The sequence below is a fragment of the Corythoichthys intestinalis genome, chromosome 19 (assembly GCF_030265065.1).
Source record: "Corythoichthys intestinalis isolate RoL2023-P3 chromosome 19, ASM3026506v1, whole genome shotgun sequence".
Taxonomy (NCBI): Eukaryota; Metazoa; Chordata; class Actinopteri; order Syngnathiformes; family Syngnathidae; genus Corythoichthys; species Corythoichthys intestinalis.
In genome coordinates, this window is record NC_080413.1 from 8,571,480 (window position 1) to 8,584,104 (window position 12,625).

The 12,625-nt window shown below is 37.4% G+C and overlaps 1 protein-coding gene across 1 annotated transcript in view; it reads left to right on the top strand.

The window, feature by feature from the left end:
• Positions 1 to 11,872, top strand: part of LOC130907878 (atypical kinase COQ8A, mitochondrial-like) — a 35,983-nt gene extending 24,111 nt beyond the window's left edge. Inside the window, exons 7-16 of the mRNA XM_057823375.1 lie at positions 8 to 136; positions 4,132 to 4,217; positions 4,302 to 4,442; positions 4,523 to 4,604; positions 6,776 to 6,869; positions 6,935 to 7,076; positions 7,147 to 7,254; positions 7,315 to 7,380; positions 7,488 to 7,574; positions 11,073 to 11,872. Of these exons, the coding sequence (XP_057679358.1) occupies positions 8 to 136; positions 4,132 to 4,217; positions 4,302 to 4,442; positions 4,523 to 4,604; positions 6,776 to 6,869; positions 6,935 to 7,076; positions 7,147 to 7,254; positions 7,315 to 7,380; positions 7,488 to 7,574; positions 11,073 to 11,360 (1,223 nt within the window). The 3' untranslated portion in view covers positions 11,361 to 11,872. The remainder of the gene's footprint in view (positions 1 to 7; positions 137 to 4,131; positions 4,218 to 4,301; positions 4,443 to 4,522; positions 4,605 to 6,775; positions 6,870 to 6,934; positions 7,077 to 7,146; positions 7,255 to 7,314; positions 7,381 to 7,487; positions 7,575 to 11,072) is intronic.
• Positions 11,873 to 12,625: the final 753 nt, after the last annotated feature.

Here is a 12,625-nt window from a genome sequence, read left to right on the forward strand (position 1 = left end):
GTTGCAGGAGAGAGCAAAAAAGCAGTGCTTAGTTCGAGTCCCTTTTTGTCCGAAGCCAACGCTGAACGCATCGTGAGGACTTTGTGCAAAGTGCGAGGGGCAGCGCTCAAGCTCGGACAGATGCTCAGTATTCAAGGTCGGTATTTATTTGACTACACTGAGGGTTATAGAAAGAAGGGAAAAAAATAGGAATTAACCAAATATAAATAGATAAAAATGCAACGAAGGTAAAATTCAATAAATAAAACAATATTTGCTGTTTTTTTTTTTTTTTTTTTTTTTGTCTTTTTTTTTTTATTTGAAATATTTGTCGGAAAATAAATTTAGAGAAAAAAAAACTTTTTTTTTTAATTTTAAAAACATGAAAAAATATTTTTGTAATAAATATATTATTTCATATTAAGAGGCTCAAAAACAAAGAAAATAATTACTCTAATCCTGATCGCTGACCTCTCTGACCTCTTTGACCTTTTCCCTTGTCACCCTGCAAATTTAAGTCAAAGAGGCTTATCTGTTGTCAAGTTATCCCAAATTCCTTTTCTGACCTCTATGACCTTTGACCGCATGACACAAAGAGACATACGGAACCGAATATATCACTCTACCTTTTGTAGGTTTCACCTACTAGCTGAGGCAAAAACGACAAATTGCACATTAATTTTTTTTTTTTTTTTAAATCGCACATTGTTTAACTCCTGAGTTTGTATGAGTAAAAAATATTAAAACACGTACAATTGGGGGGGATGAAGCTAGCCCAGCACTCTAAAACATCATTTTTCCGCCTCAGCAGCCAAATTCAAAGCATCACTATATTTTTTTACCTTTGACCCGTTCTCTTCTTACCCTGCAAATTTGAGTTAAACAGGCTTATTAGTTAAAAAATTATCCCAAAATTCCTTTTTTGACCTCTGTGACCTCTGAACTCATGACCCCAAAATGTCAACCTGGCTCGCCAGATGTTTTGTTTCATATATCCACGATTAATTTTTCCGCCTAAGCAGCCAAATTCAGAGCTTTGCCATATTTCTAACCTCTCTGACCCCTTTGACCTTTTCTCTTCTTACCCTGCAAATTTGAGTTGAATAGGCTTATCTGTTGTCGAGGTATTCAAAAATTCCCTTTCTGTCCTCTGTGACCTTTGACCTCATGACACAAAGAGACGTACGGAACAGAATATAAAATTGCCTTCTGTAGGTTTCACACAACTGAGGCAAAAACGACAAGAAATCGCACATTGTTAAACTTGTGAGTTTGTGTATGTTCATAAATATTAAAACACGTGCAGTTGGAAAAAAAAGCTAGCCCAGCACTCTAAAACAGCATTTTTCCGCCTCAGCAGCCAAATTCAAAGCATCACTATATTTTTTACCTTTGACCCGTTCTCTTCTTACCCTGCAAATTTGAGTTAAACAGGCTTATTAGTTAAAAAATTATCCCAAAATTCTTTTTTTGACCTCTGTGACCTCTGAACTCATGACCCCACAATGTTAACCTGGCACGCCAAATGTTTTGTTTCATAGATCCATGATGAATTTTTCCGCCTAAGCAGCCAAATTCAGAGCTTTGCCATATTTCTAACCTCTCTGACCCCTTTGACCTATTCTCTTCTCACCCTGCACATTTGGGATGAATAGGCTTATCTGTTGTCAAGATGTTCCAAAATTCCTTTTCTGACCTCAGTGACCTTTGACCTCATGACACATAGAGACATACTGAATATGTAACTCGCCTTCTGTAGGCTTCACCTACTCGCTGAGGCAAAAAAACGACAAAAAAAAATCGCACATTGTTTAACTCGTGTGTTTGTGTACGTTTATAAATATGAAAACACGTACAGTTGGGGAAAAAAAGCTACCGCATCACTCTAAAACAACATTTTTCCACCTCAGCAGCCAAATTCAAAGTATCACCATGTTTCTGACCTATTTGACTTTTGACCCATTTTCTACGGATCCTGCAAATTTGAGTTAAACAGGCTTATCAGTTATCAAAATTATCCTAAAATTTCTTTTCTGACCTCTGTGACCTTTGACCTTACTACACAAACATAGTCATACGGAACCAAATACATAACTCTGCTTTCTGCTTTTTTAAAACAACAAAAAATCAGCATTATGTAACTCGTAAGTCTGTGTAAGTTCAAAGCATTAATACACATACAGTTTAAAAAGGCCTTCAAACTAATATTGTTATTTCTAGTACTGTTAATATAGTTTACTTTTACCCAGAGGGATATATTCTTTATCCTCTGTGACAATGTACATTCATGTCCATGTTAAATCTTCATTAACTCCTCATCTGGCATTGACGGCTATCTCCGTCAATGGCATTGAAAGCATTAAATCCCAATGTGTGCACTGAGTCATAGTGTTGCGGCACATGTGTCGTGTCACGTTACACAACAGGTGGAGGTACGACGCCCGGGCCGTAAACATGCCGTCAGCAAGATCGGGTTGCCATGCCGAAGGCGTCGTTCTTTTTATTTCTGTTGCGACCGTGACCGCTCGTCCTTTCCCGTCTTGGAGGAAACCTTCTCAAAGTTTCCGAGAGGAAGACCTCAGATGAGATTTCAGCAACGTGTCGGCCACTCAAGGTGTCCGCGTGTCCTAAATCAAAACAAAAAAGTTACAAGGTCTGATATCAAGCACGCGAGTCGGTTGAATGTCATTCGAAAAAAGTGGAAAGGGTGCGAGTCTATTTTCAAAGTGACAATAAGGTGAACGGATGACCTACTTTGAGGTTTTATTGATGTTGGACACCTGCCGGTTTATCTTTATGGCGTTGTTGTGTTAAGAGGTTTGTGTTGTCACCGAGAAGAATAACATGACCTAGGATTACTTCATTGTTAAGGTTATGTGTTTGTTTTCATATTTTACAGGTATTTCTTAATGAAGTGCTTTAGGAAAACAATATTTTTATTGGCGTTTTAGATATTTTTGGTTCATAACTTTTTATTTATGTAAAATTCTAATTTTATCTATTATTTATTTGTATTTACTTAGTTTATTTTTTAATTTATTTAATTGTAAACTGTAGTCTTTGTAATTTTTTAATATACGTTTTTAGTTTTAGATTTATTTGATTTTTTTTTTTTTTTTTGCTCTATTTTGTATTTTTTTTACATAGTCTTTTTTATTTATGACTGATTTTCTGATTTTTACATATGTAGGATTAAGTTTCAGTAGTATTTCATTTATTGGCATTGTTAATTGTATTTTTCTAATTATATTTATTTAGATTTCCGATATATTTCTGCTATTTATTTATTTTTTTCAGAATTGCATAGTTTTGAATAATTTGTATATTTTTTTGCATAGTACTGTATTTTATTTTTATTTTAGTATTTTTTTTTAATTCATGACTGAATTTCTTGTATTTTTGAATGTAGGATTAGGTTTTAGTAGTATTTATTTTATTGACATTGTTAATTTTTTTCAAATTATAGTAACCGGTGTATACATTTACTTTTCATTTATTTTTTGTACTTTTGATATGTATGTGTGTGTATATGTAATTTTTATATCTAGATATGTATTGTTTTGTTCTGATTTTGTATCCATTTTCTTCTTCTGTGTTGTATTTTCATGCAAATTTAGATTTAGAATTGTTATAATTGTTACTCTAAATTAATGATTTAGATCAATTTATACTAATTTATACAATTTAGATGAATTTATACTTTATACTGTATAAATTATACTGTATATAATGCATTTTCAAATTATTCCAATTTTTTTCTTATTATATTTTTCAATTCTTTAAGGTTATTTTCACAGATTTTTTATTATTTAACACTCTTCACAATAGAATCAATAGAAAATTATTTTCACATATCGTTACATTTTTCATATATATGTTTATGTATTTTTGTTTTTATCTTCTAAATGTATTTTGTTTCTCCATTTTTATAATTTTCATATCCGAGTCTGAATCATTTCAACATACATGTTCATATATTTTAAACTTTAATCCTTATAGTTTTCCCTTTTATATTGACAAAACTCCAAATTTGGGTTCTCTTTATCTTAACAGTACACTTCTAAATGACTGTACACTCATAGTACATTGATGATGACTTCAACTCCACTCATTTGAATGACAGTGACGGTATTTTGTCTCATATTTTCCCAGACGATGCGTTCATCAACCCACAGCTCGCCAAGATATTCGAGCGCGTACGTCAAAGTGCCGACTTCATGCCCATCAAGCAGATGACGGTAACCTCGCGTTCCTTGCGTCTCATCGGTATATTTGTTTTATAGTTGCTCTTATAGCCTGACCGCATGTCTGCTTCTGCTCAGAAAGCGCTAAATAACGACTTGGGTCCCAACTGGAGAAACCAACTGGAGTCGTTCGAGGAGCGTCCGTTCGCCGCCGCCTCTATCGGGCAAGTGCATTTGGCCAGGCTCAAAGACGGCAGGGAGGTGGCTATGAAAATACAGGTAGGCGATAATATTGTCAGTTAATAATTGTTTCAGTGTCAAACATTTATTAAATATTATTCTCACTTTGTCCTGATTAGTATCCCGGTGTGGCGCAAAGCATCAACAGTGACGTCAACAATTTGATGACGGTGCTTAGTATGAGCAACGCGCTTCCTGAAGGTACGCTCACACATGTTCTGTATACTGTATAGTAGGGCTATTATAACTGATTATTTTAATGGAGTTCATAAATTCCAAAGCGTATGCACTGAGAAAGGACTAAAGAAATCAGTGATTTTTTTTTTAAATAAAAAAAAATTAATAAACATTACATGAAAAATGAAACAGCTAAGTGAGCTAAGCTGTATTGCTTCCCCTCTCTCTTTCACTCGGCACATTAAGCCACAGTAGGACGTATTGTTTCGCGAAAAAACGTGGGGAAAAAAAAACAAACTTTGCTCTTCTTTTAATGAATGAAAACTTTTTAAATTGACCTATTTACAATAGCATTTAAACAGATAGCTACTTCCTGGTAATGTTTGTAGCTTCCACACCATTCTCCTAATTGGCTCAGACATCAGATGATCAGGGATGTAGTTGGACTGTTTAGGTTTGCAAAATGGTACTGTATGATGAATCAAGGCTACCAAAATGTAATTGGCTTTTTCATTTCATATTAAAAACATCCTTCAACTTTGATAATATTCCCTTACTTCGTTCTGGAGTTATCTTAAACCCAAACATACAGACCAAATAGATACGAAACAATATTCTTAACCTACGCTCCCATACCCTACTAGAGGATGTAATTAAAAAAACATACAGTATTTACGGTTTTTCCTATTTTAATATATAATATTTTTAAGAAATATATATATTTTTAAAAATAAGTAAGCTAGTATAGTTACGCATACAGTTGTACGGAGCCCCTAGAGGGACAAAAATTAAAGCAAGCACCAGAAACTATCTGGTAAACATTAGCATCATATAGCATTTAAGCAAGCGGAATTTTGCTATGCAATTTTGCCAAATTGTTGTAAACATTAGCATTATATAGCATATAAGCTAGCTGACTTTTGCTATGCAAGTTAGCCAATTGTGGAAAACATTAGCATTATATACCAGTTAAGCTAGTGAACTTTTGCAATCCAAGATAGCCAATAGTTGTAAAATTAGCATTACACAGCATTTAAGCTAGCGGACGTTTGCAATGCGAGTTAGCCAATTGTTGTAAACATTAGCATTATAAAGCATTTAAGCTAGAGGACTTTTGCTACGCAAGTTAGCCAATTGTTGCGAACATTAAGCTAGCGAATGTTTGCTATACAAGTTAGCCAATTGTTGTAAACATTAGCATTACATAGCATTTAAGCTAGCGGACTTTTGCATTGCGAATTAGCCAATTGTTGTAAAAATTAGCATTACATAGCATTTAAGCTAGCAGACTTTTGCTATGCAAGTTAGCCAATTGTTGTAAACCTCAGCATTATATAGGATTTAAGCTAGCGGACTTTTGCTATGCAAGTTAGCTAATTGTTGCAAACATTAAGCTGGCGGACATTTGCTATGCGAGTTAGCCAATTGTTGTAAACATTACTGTTATATAGCATTTAAGCTAGCGGACTTTGCAATGCAAATTAGTCAATTGTTGTAAAAATTATTATTACATAGCATTTAAGCTAGCAGACTTTTGCTTTTCAAGTTAGCCAATTGTTGTAAACATTATCATTATATAGCATTTAAGCAGCGGACTTTTGCTATGCGAGTTAGCCAAATTGTTGTAAACATTAGCATTATATAGCATATAAGCTAGCGGACTTTTGCTATGCAAGTAAGCCAATTGTTGTAAACATTAAGCTAGCGAATGTTTGCTATGCAAGTTAGCCAATTTTTGTAAACATTAGCATTACATAGCATTTAAGCTAGCAGACTTTTGCTACGCAAGTTAGCCAATTGTTGTAAACTTCAGCATTATGTAGCATTGTGCTAGCAGAGTTTTGCTATGCAAGTTAGCCAATTGTAAACATTAGCATTATATAGCATTTAAGCTAGCAGACTTTTGCAAAGCAAGTTAGCCATTTGTTGTAAACATTAGCATTACATAGCATTTCAGCCAGCAAACTTTTGCTATGCAAGTTAGCCAATGGCGCCAATTTAAAAAAGTGTAATTAAATAAATTATTTACTGTTATATTTTTTTCAATAAATAAATATAATAACTATTTAGAGGCATTTGGATACATTTTTTTAGTTCATCCACATCTCAAAATCTATCAAATTAATTTAACTGATTTGTAGCTCTTATTTTCATGTAGTAGTCCTCATTTTCCTCACATTTTGCATATTTTCCAGGTTTATTTCCCGAGCACCTGATTGACGTGATGCGGAGAGAGTTGGCGCTCGAGTGCGACTACATCAGAGAGGCTCAATGTGCCAAAAAGTTTCGGTAAAGCTGTAGTTAGGTTGTAAAATCTAGGACATAGAAGCACTATATTATTATTTTTACTCAAGGGAATTGCTGAAGGACCACCCGTTCTTCTACGTCCCGGAGGTGATCGAGGAGCTTAGCAGCGCCCATGTGCTAACCACGGAGCTGGTTCCCGGCTTCCCTTTGGACCAGGCTGAAGGTCTTCCTCAGGAGCTAAAGAACACGGTTTGTGGGAAACGAGGACCTCCGGTGGAAGAAGACTGTACTTGATCATGTCTTTTTTTTTCTGTTTCAGATCTGCGAGAACATCCTGAAACTGTGCCTTAGAGAGTTGTTTGAGTTCCGCTTCATGCAGACGGACCCTAACTGGTCCAACTTTTTGTACGATCCGCAGACGCACAAGGTGAGTTCGTTTGGAGAGAATTCACGGCGTGGAATGAAAATGTCTGACGTGGGTCTGCAGGTGGCGCTGCTGGATTTCGGAGCTACGAGAGGATTCGATCAAAGTTTTACAGATATTTACATCGAGGTGAGTTAAACTGACGAAACGGATTGGACGTCTATAGCTGTCAATGGTAATCAGTTAGTCAAAAGGTAGGGCAGATTTGTGTGTGACGTGGTCTTCCGTGACGGCAGGTGATCCGCTCGGCCGCTGAGGGTGACAGAGAGGGAGTTCTAAAGAAGTCCATCGAGATGAAGTTTCTCACAGGTTATGAGTCCAAGGTAAGCATACACTTTCATTATTTTGAACTACTGTATAAGTAAATATCAATTTAATTTGCAACAACAACCTTTCTAAAACATTTAAAATACTTCAATGATTTACAAGTATTTTAAATGAAGTACATGCACGCATTTTTTATTACTTCATATTTTTAAAGCAATCTATAGAGGAAAATAAGTATTTGAACACCGTGCGATTTTGCATGTTATTATTATTTTTTTTTAAAAGAAGTTTTTACTAGATGACTGGAATAGCTGTTTGGAAAGACTTTGGATGACTCATCATGACCACAGTGTACAGTATTCCATCGTTTTTCGCGGTTAATAGGGACCAGAACCCGCCACGATAAGTGAAAAACCGTACCCTACCATCCGAATGTCGCAGCAGAAATTGAGACTCATCAGACCAGGCAACGTTTTTCCAATCTTCTAATGTCCAATTTCGATGAGCTTGTGCAAATTGTAGCCTCAGTTTCCTGTTCTTAGCTGAAAGGGGTGGCACCCGGCGTGGTCTTCTGCTGCTGTAGCCCATCTGCCTCAAAGTTCGACGTTCTGTGCGTTCAGAGATGCTCTTCTGCCTACCTTGGTTGTAACGGGTGGTTATTTGAGTTACTGTTGCCTTTCTATCAGCTCCAACCAGTCTGGCCATTCTCCTCTGACCTCTGGCATCAACAAGGCATTTCCGCCCGCAGAACTGCCACTCACTGGATATTTTTTCTTTTTCGGACCATTCTCTGTAAACCCTAGAGATGGTTGTGCGTGAAAATCCCAGTAGAGCAGCAGTTTGTGAAATACTCAGACCAGCCCTTCTGGCACCAAAAAACAGGCCACGTTCAAAGTCACTCAAATCACCTTTCTTCTCCATACTGATGCTCGGTTTGAACTGCAGGAGATTGTCTTAAAGGGGATGTAGCGCCCTGGGAAAATTTTGATATTCCATCATTTATCCATAAACGCATGCCTTTTGTATTCATATCATGCCACTTCGTGTAATTACACACAAGAAAATGAGAGAAATTTGGCTCGATTGTCAAGCTAAAACGACCGGCGCCCGAGATCTGGCAGATTGTGTGCGTGACGTCACGTCAAGTGAAGAGAGTGCCACCGGCCACTAGGGGGGCAGCGCCTGTCTGCATCAATATAATTCCTTCTAGTGTGGGGAGGATTAGGGGTGTTTTGAGCTGTTTATGCTGATGCATTGTGTTCGTCCTGCACATATTCCAGGTTCCCTCATGAAGAAACACCGCTCGTTGTCAATAAAAGAGAATTCAGAGTTGGCAGTGAGGGCTGTTTCTTCAACAAGAAAAAGGCTCAGTGCTTTAATACTGAATGGCGGCGATGATGGCAGACAATTTCGTTTCTAGTTTCAGCGACGAATCCGACGTAGAAGGACGTAACGAATGTTCATCTAATGGTGACGAGGAGAGTTGCAAAGCTTTAATCGGTGTTATAGGTGACCAATTTGAGCCCAAACGAACGCCAATGCAGCGTAATGAAACGGTCATTGAGGGGAGCAATGACACTGATGAAACATCGGCAGCAGATCGTGTGGGAAACACCAATGATTTGTTTAGCATTTCTTTTTGTGAAGCTGATACACCGTGACTGCAAAATAAAGGAATGCATAGAATAATTATAATTTATTGCGCTATCATAGCTTTTCGCTCTGCCAACAGACACAAATATGAACGGGATCAGAGGATTTGTTCTATATATTTTACGAACGATCATTTATACATGTGTCGAGTCCTGTATCCAAAGGCGTGACATTTTTTTTTATTAATTATAAAAGAGTACTCACTCTGGCCATTTCAAGCTTGGCTGCTCCCTTCTTTGCGTAGCTTTAGCCTCCTTTAGCAGTCATCGTCTCTCTCTTGATATCTCGGGACATTTAGGTGGCTGTGCATCTATGGTCGGCACCGCATCTCCTTTGAGCAGCAATCTTTTAGCAAAACCCGATTTCTCTTGTCCATAGTTCGAGAAGCTTTCAGTTGGAAAATGCGCACCACAGAAAAGCGTGCCGGAGGCTGTGTCTAGAAAATTAGCCCTCTTTGCACGGACGAACTTTACCCATTTTCTGTGTAGTCCAGCTTTTTTTTTCGCGTTCAGGAACTCATGGATACTATATTCCGATAAACAACTATTTGTACACCACATAGCACAGCAGTTTTGAACCATTGTTGTGATGTTTTGGTCAAACAAACCCCAACGCTACTCTCTCGTCGTTAAAAAACAATGGCACCTAGCTCCGCCTCGACTTTCAATCACTTGTCGTGACGTCGCCGCCCCATTCGGCTGTTTCCGGAACACTTTCGGTAGTGTTCGTCATTTTCGATCTATTTTCGATAATTGCTCATTAATGTGATTGATTTTTTTGTTAACTTTATCAATATTTGTTATCTTGGCGCATAACGGTTCTATTGATGTCTCACACCCCCTTTGCCGAAACATCCCCTTTAACTATGTCTACATGCCCAAATGCACTGAGTTGCCGCCATGTGATTGGCTGATTAGAAATTAAGTGTTAACGAGCAGTTGGACAGGTGTACCTAATAAAGTGGCCGGTGAATATATATATATATATTTTAATAAATGTTTTTTAAGCACTTCAAATGTAATAATTAGGATAAGTTTTAAACATAACTGTCCCACTGAATCATTTTTAAACAAGAATAAAGCACTGTAGTAGAAAAATACCTGGCATTATTAAATGCTTCTGTTTACCTAACATGGCTGTGACTCTTGGAGTGACATGTAGAAATTACAAACTCCTCATAATCACTTCTGGCGTTTATTTTATATGTCTCGAACGTCTCCACATTCTCCCCCCACAGACACACACATTCATTCCAGCCCGCGCTTCCTTGCAGAAACTGTTTAACAAGTTAAACGATGATTGACAGATTGCTGACACAGTTGTTGTTTATTTTAGTGAATAGTCCAATTTCCACCTATCCTTGAAGCGTCGGCCATCGCAGTCAACTTTTTGTTGTTGTTGATTGTTGCCATTTTAGAAAATTGGAAGTCAAGCGGGGTAACGTTGCTTAGAGTGCTGCTGCCTTTTAGTGGGTAAATGAGGAGCAGCATTTAATGTGTAAGCTACTTCATATGCTGGTAGCAGTACTGCTGACCAATTTATTACGTCTGTGTGCGGGCCAGACGTTATTGATCTTATGACAGAGGCTGGGGGCCGGATGAAATTTGACCACGGGCCGCATTTGGACATGTCTGCTTTAGATTTTCTCTCAAAGTGGACAAGCACCTACCATAAAATTTCAAACCCACCCATTTCTAAGAAGGAGAACTTGCAAAATCGCAGGGTGTTCAAATACGTATTTTCTGCACTATAAGGTGCATCAGAGTACAAGGAGCACCTTCAGTGACATAAACTGACTTAAAGAAGTAGTAAAATTACTGCAGTCCCAATAGATACTTGAAAGGCGAGCTACCATGTCATGGGACTAAAAGAAAATCTCAACTATCCATGCGCCCTTGCAGGCAATGGAAAACGCGCACGTGGACGCGGTGATGATCCTCGGCGAGGCCTTCGCGTCGCCCAACACCTTCGATTTTGGAGCGCAATCGACCACGGAGCGCATCCATAATCTGATCCCCGTCATGCTTCGCCACCGCCTGACGCCGCCGCCTGAGGAGACGTACTCGCTTCACCGCAAGATGGGCGGCTCCTTCCTCATCTGCTCGCGTCTGAACGCCAAACTGCGATGCAAGGACATGTTCCGGGAGGCCTACCAGCGCTACTGGGAGGGCCGCACGCCGCCCGTTTGAAGCCCGGGACCAATCGGAAGAGAACCGGCGTGAGGGCGGAAGTTAGGACAACAAGCGAATGTAACACGGTTTGCGTTTTTTTTTTTTTTTCTTGCTTGGACTTTTTTACAAGATGATCAGGGTTCAAGGATGACGAGGATGATGGCGATGTAGTTGTATAAGGTCAGTCAGTTTGTGTGGACCAGGACCGCAAGTGTCTTTCTTCTTCTATGTCCTCCATGTCTCTGCTTTAGTTTGAGACTAGCGTGCAACACAGGAAAACAAGAAGCAATAAAATAATCGAATACTGGAATAATTCATGTTTGCGTAGTTTATTTTCCTTTTTTTTTCCCTTGCTGCTGTTCAGTTGGGAGACTTTTCTTTGTTTTGGTGGTCAGTTTTAATGAAGCTCAGGGTGATCATAATGCGTTACAAAAATTGACAAAAAAAAAATCTTCCCTTTTTCTGTGTCCAGCTTGATTTTTGTCCATGTATGTGGATTCCACTTGATTAAAAAAATATCAGGTGTTTGCTGTGAGGCTCGTTATTTCTTTTCGTCACTTTGGCATTAAGCATGTTAACATTACCAGTTTAGGCAAGTATCTAAATGTTATTACGGTAAGTGATAGAGTTCATGTTTTTTAAAGGATAAATTTGTCATTTTAGGGTTACATTTAAAATCGTGAGTTTTTAGTTATGAAAAATCTTTATTACACACAATTCAACAACCATAGAACGTTCACAATTTGTAGCATAACTCAATTTTAAGCATAACATCTTGTAAATATTTAATTGCAGTTAGATAGGTGATGAATAATATAATGTCAAGAAGAAAATTAATAAACAAAAAATAATACAAACAGTACAACATGCACTATTTTTTTTCGTTTAAAACATTTTGATAGATTTAAATCTTTATCATGTCAAGTTTTACAGCCGCCATTATTGGAAAAAGTACTTCCGGTTCAAGTCACAGGCGGCGCTTTAAGTATGTGCTTTTGTTTTAAACATTTGGCCTTTTTATTTTGGTATTTAATATATTTTTAAAAGCTCAGCGTATTTATTTAGCTAGCAAATTTAAAAAGAACTCCAAACCGAAGAGTTACTTCTTTTTGTTTTTTTCATAGAGATAACGTTGATTTAAGTTTTTTTTTTTTTTTAGTTATGAAAAAACTATCAAACAAACAAATTCAACAACCATAAAACGTTCACAATTTGTAGCATAAACAACGCAATTTTAAGCATAACATCTAGTAAATATTAAGTTATATTTTTACATCAACACT